We start from the raw sequence: 13,050 nt of genomic DNA on the forward strand, positions 1-13,050 counted from the left end.
TGCGGTCATTTTTACTCACTAATTAAATTATGTAGATGAGTACTTACGAGCGTCGAGAACGTTCTGCGCGGCCGCCGTACTATTAGGTGAACATTGAAACATGACTTCATCGCCCGTCGATCACACACGTCCAAGAGATGATGGCACCAGCTGTTGTCACTAGTTATCTACGGCAACAACACTTGGATGGCGTTCGCATATCGACAACTACAATACAATAATATTATCAGTACACGTTAATTATCGCGGTCACTTCGACGGTTTGCTGTGTATCCCAAAAGGATTGAGAAATCTACCGCGTTCAAAAAACAGTGGTACGCGATTGACGTTGTTTTGGACGGAAAACAAAATTATTGGTATTAAATTTCGTACGGTGTACACGTGTTTTAGTCGAAACGGAATGCACCGGAGGGGATAAACAAATCAGATGTAAATAAGTCGGTTATCGGTCGTTTGGATCAAAGGCCGTCTCGAGCAGAGCTTTGTCACGGCTTTATCTGAAGTAACTAAAACAGTGCGAAACCGTATCACCGATGGTACCGTCCGGTCAAAGGTCACCCACAACGACGTTTAATTCATGTTAATTAATTATGGAAATTACAATAATAACAATATTTGTTATAATTATTAACGCTGTGCCGTTTAAAAATGCGTCGCGCACGCCTATAGATTGGTCATCTACAAACGCTGCTAAACGTGTGCGCGTGTTGGCACCGAGGAATTTTTTTCTCAACGATACCACCACAACGGGTAAAATCGTTAAAAACAATATAACTAGATAAGCGTTAACTGGGTTACGTCATGGTGACAAGCTCTAATCGGCCTCAGATAAGTGCGAAATATGCTGGTGAACAGGTTTGGACAATTAATGTGTTTGGCCGATAAGGAACACTGTTCGATGTGTGTGTGTCCGATAACAAAATTTGTTTTAGACATTGTTTCGGCCAAGCATAATAATTAACCTTATCCAGGTGCCTAACAGAGTTGTTATTTTAGTGGATGTGCGAAGGTATGCGGACAGATAACCAACATAATACTCTATTAAGGATATATCAGACAATGGTCAGCTTTGTGTAATGACAACACGATAAAAAAATAACAAGTATTTCACTTAATATGTGAAATACTTAATAGTGCGTATTGTGCACTATTCGCCCATAAAAAAAGAAACAACAAGAACAGTTCGTTCATAAAAATGTTTTTAAAGAGATGCTAGTGATAAGAACGACCTTTATGCATCGATATTTTTCAATCAATTTTTCGCATTAAATTTGTAATTAATAACATTTTATTTTAATTACGTACCTTTGTTGTTATTCAGATCACGACACTGTCGATTCTCGTTTCATAAACAACTGTAAATAAATGCAATAAAAAATAATTAAATTTAATAACAAATTGTTTTAATTAATTGTGTATAAACAGTTAACCGTCGTGTTAGCGATCTTACTGTATTTTTTACCGAATGAATAATGAAGTAATGATTTACCATGTCGATTTAACACCTAATCTAATCACTGAACAGGTTACAGAATAATCAGATATGGCGTTCTAATCTACGTTTACTAGTCTCATACTAGTTGAATTTAATTAAAACCACTTTAAAGAACTGTTATTGCTAAATAACATACAAAATGAAACATTATTATTATTATTACACTAGATAGTTAATCATTGATTAAATTTTTTTAAATAAATATTGTCAACCATTTGAAATTTTTCGAAAATTGCATTAAGACAATCAATATGTAGAACATTTTTTAGAAAAATATAATAACTGGAAATTAACTTAAATATTTGACAATAATAACAACAAAGTTCATGTAATGTAAATTCACATTTTTTATTTTTGTTATAATCCCAAATCAAAGTTCAGTGCTATATAATATATCACCGGATCTGTGAAAAATTAATTGGAATTACTACCCAAATATTTATTAAATAGTAATTAATATTAATTTTGATATCAATTATACGTTAACAATTAAAATTAATGATCAACTTGTGGTTAATATTATTTGATAATAGAAAAAAAGGATTTTTTGATGTTAAATATATATTTATAGTTAATAAAATAAATGAAAATATAAGTATCACTTGAATATGTAATCATTATAAATATTATATATACAAAAACATCTTTGCATTTAAGTAATAACACGATGCACACAAATATTGTTCTTTATATTAACATTAACTGATAAAATATACTAATTATATCACAAAATATTAGAAAATGACTAAAGCGTAGTAATTTATTATCAAAGTAACTCTATAGAGTTATTGGCTGATGAAACATAAATTTACATGCTTTAAATTAGATTCATCTTTATTACTTTATCAAAAAAAACCTTATTAAACTCTAATTATAAAAAATGTGTTAACATTAAATTCCCCAAAATTAACAAGTCCCCAGATAAAAAAATGAGTCAATAAAGATCATTTGAAGTTAATAAGTTTGGTGTCATGTGTTTATAATTTGCTTAGGACCCAAAAAATCTTAGCGCCGACACTCACTACAAAAGAACACAGGCCTTAACTAAATCAACTGAAGACTTATCATTTTTTTTTTAATTTAGCTAATACAATTTTTCTTATTATACACAGATTGGGTATTTTTAACTGAGAAATTTTAATTTATCACTATCTTATGATTTCCGAGATTTATTAGTTGTTTATAATAAAATTATCCATGACTAATGAACATATCAATAGATTTATAGATTTATCTTAAAATTAGATTATTTTCAAAGAATACAATTATTTTTTCCATAGAGATAATCAATTCAACCGACCTACTGATTTTATGCTATCAAATAAAAAGCACAATGAACATTAATTGTAATAATTTATCTTTAAAATAATCCATATATTATACACAAAACAAGGCATAAGTTCCATGGCGATGGTTCATTTTTATTGAATCATTAACATGCATCAATACTTAACAAATGTTTATACTTCAAATGAGTTGTTCTAATCGTTTACACTTGTGAAATAATTCTAATGTACATAAAAATACTATTTGTGTTTGTTGTGAAAACTGTATGATTACTTAAGGAACATCTAAAGTGTGGGAGGTAATACATAACAACATTTCGATGTATGTTAACGTGTAATGTAATTACTGTTGTGCATAAGTCTTAACTATAGTGTATGACAATATCTAATGTAACACTGCCAACAGTCTAATAAATAAAATAACTCGACTACGACTCAATAAATACAAAAAGGGTACCTACGATTAAATGATATTTTGTCGTGAGCATACTATATATATATATATTATTAGGTACCATATTATCAAAGTATTCATAGTTTTATAGCTAAAAAAATAGATTTCATCGTTCAACATTTAAGAAAAAGGAATTTTTAATACTGATTGTTTTTAGAGAAATGTCGAAATAATATTTTCATAGTGACATATTTTTTAAGCTTAACTATGGTGCATAATAAGCTTGAGGCTTACAAACAAAAAATCATTCTTTGTTCTATGCTACTAACAAAGAAATGTCCAAATTAATATACACATTAGATCCTAATACGATTTAATCCGGTGCAAGTGTGAGTGCAAACCGGTCCCATCAGTCAATGTTGTTTTAATCACTACTATGTTTTGTAAATTATTTTTTAACAATCCACAAAGACAGTTTGAAAATCTTTCTTAATGTGGATTTAACGATTCGAATATTTATAGTCTATCTGGGAATTCTTGAACATAGAACGTACTTTACAACTGTAACATTATGTTGAAAATGAGTAATGATAAAAAATTATACACCTTATTAGTATTGACAAACAACTTGTTAAACCTTTTTATTCATAAAATAATTGATAAGAACAGTTTCTGTATCACAAGACTTGATATTCTCAGTGATTACAATGATTAAGATCAATCATGATAAAAATTATTATTATTTAAAATTAAAAAATCTAATCATCTAAAATTTGTACTCCATAAAATTTAAAGTGCACAGCTTTTATAGTTAAAATTGTTTAGAATGTACTGAAAAAACAGATATAATCATATTAATTCAAAAAAAAAAAATTTTATATCCATATTTATTTAAATTTTAATTAAAAAATTTAAATGTTAATATAAAAAAACTTACATTAGCTAGATAATAGCAGAAAAGTACAGTCTTAATTGGTAAACTACTTAATAAATAGTTTTGTCTATCACCGGATTTGTTATGGTATTTTTTTGTATTCATGAAACAATTTATAATTTTTTTTTAATTTGATTAGTTGGCAATGTTTTATTTTGTTGTGACACTTAAATTTTTGTCCAAAAGCAATTATTTATATGAGAACTTCTTGTAAATGTATTATTCATTTTAATTCGTGCATTTTTTAGAATAAAAAATTAAATTAAAATAACATTGAAAGTCATTATAATATTTTATAAAAATACATTTATATAGTATAACTCCTAATTTGCGTTTAGGTACACAAGCAACTGGTTTTTTAGTTAGAACAAATTTTAAATTAATTAGTAAACAGTGAATATGAACGTGTATTAGAGTATCTATCGAGTAGTTAATCACTTTTTCATTTTACCGCTCACACGAAAATTCCAATTAAAGTAAAAAAAGGTAACTAATTAAAAAAACAGAAAATTGTTTAATGCGAATGATATCTCTGAAATATTATGATTTTCTCGACAAGAGACAAATAGTGTCAAAAATGATAATTTAAAAATTAAAAATGACGGAAAAGTACATTGAAATGCTTGGCCAGAGTTGAACAGGCATTTACGTCATTGTTTATTTATAAAAAAAATAATAGTAGCTTTCTATAAACGCACCGTATTAATTAACGTAATGTGTTTCCATCAAAACGTTAACCGTTAATCACTTATAAGTAACAAAATTCTTTAAAATACATATCTTAGGAGTTTAAGTTCTTTATGTTCTGAGCAGGCGGATTTTGTTTCCTGAGGCGCTCGTAATAACAATAATTATTTATTAACACTGCAGAAACGTGGACGTTGTTCCAACACCACAACGTTTTCTCGTAAAACACTGCCAGTCGTTAAGGTGCGAAATTCTCAGGAAACCAATAAACATAAACATATGGTAATTATATTCTATTTAGCAAATACAAAATGCGTGTCTATTAACTGTGCTCGGCCACAAGAGATCACAAAAATAAAACAACAATTCTAAATGCAAACTTTTTATATCGGTTATAGATTTTTAATGGAACTATATAATATGAATGGCGTTTGTAATTAAATTATTACACAAAATACGGTTCATATTATTACTCTGGAATCGTCAAAATAATAGATTTGAATTCATTGAGTACGAATTAGTTATGGAGTTTAAACAACGCACTAACAGTTATCTGGTTTTAATGCAATACAAAATATATTTTTTTAACACCGCATAGTATCCTACACATAAGAACGTTATTTACGCCGTAATATAGATCACGTTTTTCATAGATAACGTTATTCTAATCATGAGATTACGCTGATTAGGTAATAAACAAACACTGATCAGAATTTGTATACAAAATGTTGTTTAAAAAAAAATAATGACTTAACTAAACATTTATAAAGTTTTAATTATAAACGACGATATCATAGGAATAAAATCATTTTTTAACACGCTTATTCTTCTCAGTCCTGAACTTACCAACTGCAGAGTTCAACTTCGAGAGGTACGCGTGTGTCCATTCCCATAAAAAAACAATTTATTCATCCGAGTTAATATTTATACTTGAGGAGTGTCTTTAATTTGTTTTATATTATTTTCGATCTCAACAGCCACGACTACGCATAATTTGAAACTTATTAAATATTTCAAGTAAATTAATTATGAATTTTGTTACGAACATTTTAATAGTTGAACTGTTCTCACATTTAAAAAAATCAAATCTTTATTAATATCAAGTTACATATTTTGTAATAAAATAGAGTGAAGAAGCTATATTTCGTATTAAAACCTCATTGAAATATTTTTTTTTTACATAAATAAGGTATTATAAATATAGGAATACCATTAAAAATCAATTGTAATTAAATTGAAATATTTATATCTTAGATAATAAATACATACTCGTCTAATACGATAAAAAAGTCTTAGTCTTAAATAAATGAAACGCTTTATTAAAGACGAATCAAAAAACAATAATAACATGAAATACTACACTCGAAATTTCAACTTTTTTTATTAGATTTTATGAAAAAATTTGATATTAAAATTAAAAATTTTACTATTTACTTGTATCATTGTTATGAATATTATATGAAATCACAATCAAACATATAATTATCTATCGAGTACCTAATAAACAATTCATACTTTTAAATTTAATTCAGTCAAAAGTGTAGTGTAAACCTAAGTGGTTGAATTGATGTATAAACAATGACGATGCGTAATAACTAGGGTTCTAACTTATGTGCATTTATTAATGTTGTTCAAGTCACATTGAAGGGTCCCAAGTTTGTGCAACTTTATCATTAGACTAGGACTAATTTTCCCGCCAAAACTGTAACCTCGGGAACAATACATTACTAAGATTACAAGTGTGTTAATAAAATTTTGTATTGACTGACGTTTGGAATAGGTTAACAATATTTATAAATGCATATGATTCCGTGTCCTAGTAATAACTTAAACATATGCGTTAATGTAAATTACGTTAATTTTTTTATGACGCGTTTTGTAATTTTAATAGTTAACATAAATGTAATGGAATTATTTATTAAAATTAATTTTTAAATATAACAAGTAAGGTAATTTTATTACTTTTATAAGTAAATTACTCAATGCTGATAAAAAAATAGTCTTATTATAATAGATAAAGTTTTTTTGAAATAAGATAACACTATGTCAATTATTTCAACTTCTATCGAAATAAGTTTGGTAAGAATGATCCAGTGATGAGAACAATACATTTAAAAAACAGTATGAAAATATTCATATCTGTGTATTAAGCTACAGTAGGTCGAAATTACATTTTATTGTACCACTCAAAAAGTTGATTAATAAACATAAGTCATGCAATATGTGTGGTATTTTATTGAGTACATTAGAAACAGATCTGAGATGTATTACAATCCAGTTTTATTGCCTTAGCACTTCAATATTTTGCCCAATATTGCTTCGTTGTCCATATATCTGCACACGTGACTATCGTAGGCACTCGTAATCAGCAAACATGTCTACAAGCTTAAAACAATAAAAATCTATTCGTTTTGTAGGCTCAAAGGTGGTTTTTTATGGATGTGCACAGTTTCCAGAAAAAGTGTGTTATTTAAAGTTAACTCACAATAAATTTGCTAGGAAAAATTTTACAAAATAGTTGTCCTCAAAACTAGATAAATATATTTTTTATTATTTGTTCGACAGAGTACTAGGAATTTGAAAAAATCAAAAATATTTTTTATGACGCTGCGGGATGAAAGAGGGTGTGTACTTTTAGCCCAAAGCTTTGCACAAAACTGTGTCGTTATGGAAACTATGTCTTTGACCGACCAATTGAGTTCAGGTCCGTCCCCATCGCGTGCAATGTTCCGTCATAACAATAATAATAATTTACGTTATACGAGGGCGTACAGGTAACAAGGGAGTATCTAAACGAATTCCACCCTTGAAGTAATAATAATTATATTACTTTAAGCGCCAGATCCTCCTACTCAACCGAAACGACCCGTCTCATCGAGGTGGTAAAAAAGGCTTACGTGTTTTATGTATATACACATTTTATTTACGACTGTGTACGTGCCAGAGACCCTAACCACCACTTGTGATGGATGAAAATTGAGATGCTTATCGCAGTCGGCCAGTGTGACAGTTTGCACCTTAACATACAATTGATTACTTGGTCAAAGCGTGTTCCAATCCCTTCAAATGCACTTTGACAAATTTATTAATCAATTAGATAATTAAAGCGACCATGTACCAATACCACTAGTTTTGAAATAATTAAAACCAAACTATAAATATATATAAAGACGTTAATTAGTTACTTCTGTACTACTTTTCTAATAGTATATAAAAGTAATCGAGTAAGTTTTATTATTTAATTGCAAAGTTTAGCACCCTCGAAATAAAAGTGTAATTCGAAAAAATGAGTTCATATAAAAGCTCATCGATTATTTGAATAAAAAATATTAAAAAGTTTTATTTTATGAAGACAAATCTTATTAATAGTTAATTACATTAATACATTAATAGTATCTTACTAACTATTCACATAGATTCTACTTGAGTGGTTGATTTGGTTAATTACAACGTAAGAAAACTATTATTTGTTTGGCAGATTAAGTACTCGGTTAGTGACCAACATGTACTTTTCAAGTGGTAATTATAATAGCTCAAAGCACGATTGTAAACACGATTAAACACATCGTATCATCTAATGATCATTAGCATAATTTCATTGTTAAAAACTAATGGGTAAACTATGGCGTATCACTATGGTTATCACGTATACCCACAATAAATCAAGTCATTGTTAGGTTTTTTACGTGTTTATTATTAAATTGTCAGCAATTTAAAACTCCCTAAGTATTTTTATCATCGTCATAAGCTTGTCAAAAAATAAGAATACCTGAATTCATGTAAATGATATTTTTGAACTATAATTGTCACAAAAATTTTTTGGAGGCAGTATATATAACCCTATAAACATTTATTCGAATAGCGCTCAGTAAAAAACTCTATTTGTTAACGTTTAAATTATTTCTTATACTCTCGCATATATTAATAATTTAAGTCGATTGACGTTTTTGCAATTATCAACAAATAGCTAATGTATTGCAATGATAAATTAGTTAAGAATTACAAATTTAACATAAAACACAGGAATCTAGACAGAAGTAAAAATATAAACCTAAAAAATATTTATCTAGTGTAATTTATACTCAGTTAAGAAATATTTATTTGGATAATATACCGAATTAAAATAATTAAATTAAAAAAAAAAATGATTTTATTTAAGTTAATATATTGTATATTTAATTATCATATTAGAAGTAAGTAAATATTATTCATAATATTATTAGAGCAAAAAATGATCAACTATTACTTTTCGCTTGTCATCCATTATGATAAGTAATTCGTATTTCTGACTTCTTTTTAAATCAAAGAATTAGAGTAAACTCTCAAAAATACTATTGCAAAATTTAGTAAAACAAATGTGCAACTGATAAATACAAAACTACAACCAAAACGCCTTAACGTTACAATTACTATGGTCGACATTGAGATTGTCGTTAGTACTGATACAATCACGAAGTGATTAGTGCACATAAAATCGATCGAGTCTACATATGAAAAAAGTTGTTTTTTTCTTTTAATTCGATTTACATGCCACGGGGATTAGAAGGGTTGAAACGACATTATTTAGTTTTATTTTACACATCAAATGACAAAGTATAAAAAACTAGTAGCTCTACGTTCGTCACAAAATATTTACTTTGGATTTAACATTATTAAACAAACACGTTCTGGTCGTTTTTTTCTTGCAGTCAGAAGATGTTATGTATAATTAATGTAGTTTAGATTGGTAGTATCAAACTTCGAGTTATGATCAATCGTAAGATATTTTGTAATTTTTTTATTTATTTAATAGAGTCTTCTTTAATTTAACATGTTTGATACTTAAAAAAAGTGTAATTATAACTCACTGATCAAATTTGAAATTTCTAAAATTATTAATTTCAATAAAAAAATTGCACAACACAAATTAACAATCTCTTAAATTATGTTTCTTTTCAAAACTTAAAGAGACGATAGCTGCTTAAATACAGAAATTAACAAATATTATTTATTGGACAAGAAGTACTAACATTGACATATTTATAAAAGGATAAATAGGAACGTGCACCCCTTTGACTGAGCCATGTCAATATTTTATCAAGCAATGTCATGAGTAATGAGTTTGTAATTATTATCGATTTAATAAAGTTATTTTGGATATCGATGAAAACAAGTGTTTATCATATGTCGGTTGATATATTTGTTTTGTGGAACAAAATTCAACGGGTTATTGCTGGACTGTCATAGAAACGTTAACTTATTAATTAACAAATACGTTGAATTTAATTATTTGAAGCGATAATGCGTAGAGAAATACGTGTTTACTTTATAAGTTAATAAATATATATGTCTGTTTTAATTTAAAAAAAAATAGATTCAAACATCGACACAAAATGACAGATTTTAGTTAATTTCAAAGTTTATTTATTAATTACATTTTATTATATTGATTTTATTTATACATGTTTATGACTATTATATTTCGCCGAAAAAAATAATTTTCAATTTGTGTTTCAATTATATAAACAGAGCGGTCCATGATATTTTAACAAATCTAATAAATTGTGATCTACTTAATATTTTGCGCTACTTTTTCTTAATAATTTATACATTCTGAGAAGTTATAATAATATTTTTAATAATAATAAATGTTTTACTTTTATTTTTTTATTACTTTTTTAATCCTAATATAGCCGTATTTTAGAACTTTTCTACGAAAAATGATTAGGACAATATTCATCGAGTTACAAAGAACCCGCTTTATGTATTAAAATACTTGTAACTCGATTGTACTCGTTCTAAAATTGTTATTGATTCATTCAGATATATGTATAAAAAGCTCTAAAAATGTATATTTTGTGTTTATACTAAAAAATAAGGAACCTTAACAAAAAAAGGTATGAGCGAAAAAAATCTAAATATTATGGTACCTTATGAGTAAAAAAAATTGTTTGTGCCCTACCTTCAATATGAATTATTAAATACACCTCTGGGTACTAATAAAACATTTGTAAATTGATTCTCATACTTGATAGTGGCTTTAAATTAAAAAAATATGAAACATACAAATAGTAATCCTAATTGAAATTTTCTCTTTACATAAAAAGTTTTCTATAATTTTTCATAATGAGCATCACATGCATAAATTGAGTATCTGTATTGAGGTTTAGCCAGTAGACCTCTAATGAAACATTAGTAAACGTATGATAGTCATTAATAACTAGAAGTTTAACATAATATTATGGTATACAAATCATTCTATAATATGATTTGTATATTGCATTGAAATGGATTTTATTTAAATATTTTTAATTTAAAAAACTAATCATAAAAAATCATCATTATAAATTATCTACTATATTTACAATACGTAATTAACATTAGAAATTTCTAAGGCCAAAACATAATATTAGGATAAAATATTACTTGGTAAACTTAAAAATATATGTATATCTATTAAATATTTAACAACACAAAATTAGTTAAGCGATAATAAAGAATCATTCAAGGAAAATAAATATAAGGTATACATTTTTATCTAAATTAATAATTAAAGATAATTGTGTGGTATAAGTGTTTATTATTTACAAAAAAAATGTGTGGAAAGATTTTCAGCAGACATATGACAATTAAACTGATAATTTAATGGTTATTTTTAATCGAATAATTGAAAACTATTCCTCAAGTCAAAAACCTGACCTACATTATCAAAATTTATGATAAATAATTATTATTTAAAAAGTATTTTACTAGTATTTATTTTATATTATAGTTTTGAGATCTTTTTATAATCCTCTATAAGTCAAACATTAAACATCATGTGAACTTTAGTGGGGCTGCCGTTTTGAGCTTCACTAAATGTAAGGGAGGCTTAGATAGAGGAATTGCCAGAAATTTAATTAGTGTTTTTTTGAGTAATGATAAAAATAGTTTTTAAGATCATGGAAACTAAAAAATAACTAGTATACTATATAAGCATACTAAAAGTCCATATTTACATTAAAAGTTATTAAAATCACTTTTGTTAAATATTAATCAATTTAAAATGAGTAAATAAGACGGATAAATATTTAAAGACTATCATTTGATTTTGTTGGATAATAACCTAATAAAAAAAATTTATTTTCTTAAAGGTGTCAAAGTCCAATAAAAAATTTTAAACAACACAATTTATTGATAACAATTATGATTTCTCTATTTTCCTATGTTTAAAAGATATTTCAAGATAAATCCTTATGGTATTTGATCGTCTTACACTTTTTTTAAACAATAACAACAAAATTTAAAATGAAATGAAAAAATTATAACAGTTTTGAACATTTAATTCTACACATGTGTTACTAAACAATACACAAATAAGTAATTTTAGAGTCTTATTTGCGTGGGTATCAGATTATCTATACAACATTCATAATCAAAACTATAAGTACTATAAGATCGTTTAATCGAAGAAATTAATGAAATTTAAAAATAACAATAAATATTAATGCACATATTAATAATTCAATGAATCAAAGGTAAATTAAAAATAACTTACGTGATATTTTCAGATGTTTTATTTTAGACTAAAAATATGAAAGAATGCATCCAAATTTGAAAACACATACACGACGTTTGTTAACGAAATAAATGTACTGTTAAATGTAAATATAAAAATTCTATTTTAGAAAAGTTTTTAAATTTTATGAAATAAAAAATAACGTTTACGGACGCGACAAAAAGCAGTGAGGATCGCTGTAGATCAACTGACGGTGGAGGCCGTTTGTTTAAAATCGGTTCCAAAGAAATCTTAAAGAGGCGGAGTCTACTGGGCCGAATGTGGTCGCCATGTACCAAGTACAGCAACGATAAATTACTTTATTTTTCTTCTCGTCTACCCCGTTTCACCACACCCGCAATTTAATAAAGCCTTATTTGGATTTTCATTTCATTATGTTTTATTTTCTCACAACCGGACCCATTAACCGAAGCCTGTTGACGACCCGATGGATTTCGGCACGTGGAAAAAACGTATTGCACGACAGTGTAGTGGATAACGAACGGGTATTTTTAATCTCGTGAAAAATGATATACGTGTAATTCGTGTCATTTAATGGATACAGAAATAAATTATACTCTCATAAAATTTCAATAATTCAGATTTCTACGTAAGAAATTATGGTTCAAATACGACAAATTCGGCAATGAAGTATATTGTCTAAAAAATTGTTTTTATAAAATTACTCAGACTGTGTTAGCTAATATATTAAAAATAAATTTACTAACGTCAAATTGA

At 26.9% G+C, this 13,050-nt stretch overlaps 1 protein-coding gene across 4 annotated transcripts in view; it reads right to left on the reverse strand.

The window, feature by feature from the left end:
• Positions 1-12,509, reverse strand: part of LOC126904896 (GATA-binding factor A-like) — a 20,335-nt gene extending 7,826 nt beyond the window's left edge. Inside the window, exons 1-3 of one of the 4 annotated variants that reach the window (XM_050684287.1) lie at positions 12,313-12,509; positions 1,306-1,355; positions 48-207 (exon numbers count right to left, since the gene is read on the reverse strand). In XM_050684287.1, the coding sequence (XP_050540244.1) occupies positions 48-102 (55 nt within the window). In that variant the 5' untranslated portion in view covers positions 103-207; positions 1,306-1,355; positions 12,313-12,509. Of the gene's footprint in view, positions 1-47; positions 1,147-1,305; positions 1,468-1,489; positions 1,509-12,312 lie in introns of those variants that run through there. The other 3 variants (XM_050684306.1, XM_050684276.1, XM_050684297.1) reach the window with 3 other exon arrangements.
• Positions 12,510-13,050: the final 541 nt, after the last annotated feature.

This window comes from Daktulosphaira vitifoliae, unplaced genomic scaffold, assembly GCF_025091365.1.
Source record: "Daktulosphaira vitifoliae isolate Bord-2020 unplaced genomic scaffold, ASM2509136v1 Scaffold_1, whole genome shotgun sequence".
Lineage (NCBI taxonomy): Eukaryota > Metazoa > Arthropoda > Insecta > Hemiptera > Phylloxeridae > Daktulosphaira > Daktulosphaira vitifoliae.